A 3,302-nucleotide genomic window follows, 5' to 3' on the forward strand; every position below is an offset into this window, starting at 1 on the left:
CCCCCCCAGTGCGCTAATATCCGGGCCAACAAGAGTGAAGTATAAGTTGTTACAACTTGTTTCATAATTGTTGTATAATAAATAAAGATTATATTTGTATTTATATCATACCTGTCACCCCCAACTTTCCAAGGCGACTACTTTACCAATTGAGCTCAAGGATAAATTTACTCTGACGCGAAGCTAGAGAAGGTGACTGTAATCTTATGCAACCTCCCTGTATCTAAAATAGGACATTTTTTGAATAAATATCAATGTATTTTATACTATATATTATCAATTCAAACAAGAGGCCCAGAGGGCCTGTATCGCTCACCTAGTTCTTTTGTTACATGAAACTGATATAAAGGTAACTTCAGACCAAATTTGGTAACTATAAAACACAAGACATTTTAACATCTCTTAAATGCTTCTCAAGATATTGTTGTTTGAAATTTGAAATTGTAATTTAAAAGCTTTTAACCCACGTTGACGTTCGACTCAGGCTAGCACTTAAAGTTGACATTTGACCTCTTTTATGTAATTAAGAAAAAGATTTGCACTGCTGGTCTTCATAACATACCCAAGTATCATGACTCTAGTCCAAAAGGTTCTTAGGATATTGTTGTTTGAAGTTTTTAACATATTTGACCCCTGTGACCTTGAAAGTAGGTCAAGGTCATTTAAATGAGGACACTTTATAGCACTCCATCTCAGATACCTACTGGCCAAATATCATGACCCTGGGCCTTATGGAACTTGAGAAGAAGATTGTTAAAGCGTTTAACCATGTTGACATTTGACCCCCGACTAGCACTTACAGTTGACATTTGACCTCATTACTGTAATTAAGAAAAAGATTTGCACTGCTGGTCTATATAAAATACTTAAGTATCATGACTCTAGTCCAACTGGTTCTTAGAATGTTGTTATTTGAATTTCTTAACATATTTGACCTGTGTGACCTTGAAAGTAGGTAAAGGTCATTTAAATGAGGAAACTTTATAGCACTCCATCCCAGGTACCTACTGGCCAAATATCTTCACCCTAGGTCCTTCAGTTCTTCAGAAGAAATTGTTTAAAAGAAAAAGTTGACGGACGGACAATGGACGCCGCAGTACGACATAAGCTTCGGGCCAGGTGAGCTAAAAATGATTGTTAATTTTCATTAATAGATACTATCCACTTTTCATTTTTATTACAAGTTGTTTTTTCCAGCACAGGGTTTTATAAAAAGAACGTGAAATACTATCAGGGTCATGTAGGCCCTTGAACAGGTGTAACTGTACCCTGAAAGGGTCACTTATGTCTTGGGTATTTTGCTAATATTTAAACAAACAAAATCAGCAGACAATTATACATAGTTCAATTATTTTCAGAATCAGGAGATTCTGAATACCGGTAAATTTCTTTTCCATACTAAACAGACTGGGCACAAAGTCATATATTGGTAATAATCCAGCATTTGGGTCGCAGATACTGTTTACAGTAACAATATTTCATTTACTTCATTTCCGCATTTTATTTATAAAATTGCTACTGCCACTGTAAACGGAAAGCGTTACCCATCAATGTACCATAGTGCCAACCTGTCTACCTGTCCTGATGTAACCGTAATCAGCATCAGAATATTATATAAAATTAAAGTGATATTCACATCATCAAGTGAAAACTGCATACATACATATTAAAGTACTACTTTGCATTGCATGACAGTTTGTTGGGCTGTTTTCCCTAATAGTGTCCCATTCTCTACAGTTGTATGACTTTCACTTACTTCTTGAAAATAATAGCTCGATTAATGTAAATACGTATATACAGTGAAACCCTACTTACTTGAACTTGCATTACTCGAATAGTTTGCTTGGTCCTGACCATCTTCTTTTATATTATCTTTGTAAATTAACCTCGGAATACTTAAACAGCCATTGGTCAAATACCCATATTCCTCGAACTCTGATTTATTCCCGACCAAACAAAACCTTAGTCTATCCATTCGTCAAACAGGTAGACACTACCGCGTATATAGCCGCATGCCATGGTTATGCCTCGAGACATAGGCTGTGGTCCAGGGAGGAGGTTCCATGTGGGGAAAAACATGATTTTTAAAGAAAATTCTCAGGGTGGCAGGGGGTTCCTGAAGACCATGCAGCTCTTTTTTTTATTTCCTTTCTCAATAATGATGGCTACATGTTTTCATTGCTCAGCAAAATACTTCTATTTCTAAATGCTAATGACCAACTTCAACAAGATAATGTCATGATGGAGAAAGAGATTCCGAGAAAGCCAAAATAATATACATGTACTAGTATATATTATAGATTTAATTTTGAGGATACAGTGACAGGAGAGCAGATTTAAAAGATTCAGTAGTAAAACAGGAGTATATGATATCTGGTGGGATCTTATTCCACTCAGATATTGATCGTGGAAAGAAGGATTGTTTTCTGACCTGGGTTCTGCAGTGTGGTATTTGGAAGGGTTGGTGATGGGCATGCCTTGATTGCCTAATGATACATGTTGACAGATTACACAGATTTTAATCTTACTGGGCCTATAGGAATGTTTATATTTACTCTGCTGTAAGCTCTATTTTATAAATAAAAGTTGGTTGATGTTATTTGTAATAACATGATTTATGATTATTTTTGAAAGTCCATTGCTGATAATGTCACAGCTGTAAATTGTATAGGGATTGAATGGATTTTTGTTCGTATACATTGCGGCAATGAATAGTAGTGGCTGATCTACATATCCTGTGAATTTAATACCTGAAATAACTAGCAAAGTAAGTGTATACATTCGAGAAGTCTTTCTTCAAACCACGGACTTAGATAGCATCTAATTATATAAAATTCCGTGGTAATATGGAATGAGTGATGTTAAAGTTACCTGTATTGTTTCTTCTGCAGCAAATACGTTGATTAACCCGTCGAACGCTGTCGTTCCCACTGTAACAAACACATTTTTGTCTTTCTGCTTCTGCATATAGTTGCCAGCGCTGCTGTCATACGCCATGACAGGTGCTTTCTAATCTGCAGACGGATCAGGAGACGGATATGTACGGAACGAAATACGAGTACAATACATAGATCTGTAACTGTTATACGGTAATTTTATTACATTATGCAGGTCGATTTTGATTTAATATAGCATGCGTCCACGCATTTATTATATAAATTAGACAATAACAAATAAAATAATATACATTATTCGTCGTCAGTGCACGTTATCATTATGGCATCATGAAATCAAACTACATGCAGGCCTTCAGCATTTGTTCAAAAATAATAAATTACAACATTTTTCAAAAACACAGATCC

The 3,302-nt window shown here is 35.6% G+C and overlaps 1 protein-coding gene across 1 annotated transcript in view; it reads right to left on the minus strand.

The window, feature by feature from the left end:
* Positions 1-3,003, minus strand: part of LOC110462514 (UDP-N-acetylglucosamine transferase subunit ALG13 homolog) — a 16,189-nt gene extending 13,186 nt beyond the window's left edge. Inside the window, exon 1 of the mRNA XM_021516489.1 lies at positions 2,872-3,003. Within this exon, the coding sequence (XP_021372164.1) occupies positions 2,872-2,997 (126 nt within the window). The 5' untranslated portion in view covers positions 2,998-3,003. The remainder of the gene's footprint in view (positions 1-2,871) is intronic.
* Between the last annotated feature and the right edge of the window lie 299 nt (positions 3,004-3,302).

The sequence above is a fragment of the Mizuhopecten yessoensis genome, unplaced genomic scaffold (genome assembly GCF_002113885.1).
Source record: "Mizuhopecten yessoensis strain PY_sf001 unplaced genomic scaffold, ASM211388v2 scaffold10797, whole genome shotgun sequence".
Classification (NCBI taxonomy): domain Eukaryota; kingdom Metazoa; phylum Mollusca; class Bivalvia; order Pectinida; family Pectinidae; genus Mizuhopecten; species Mizuhopecten yessoensis.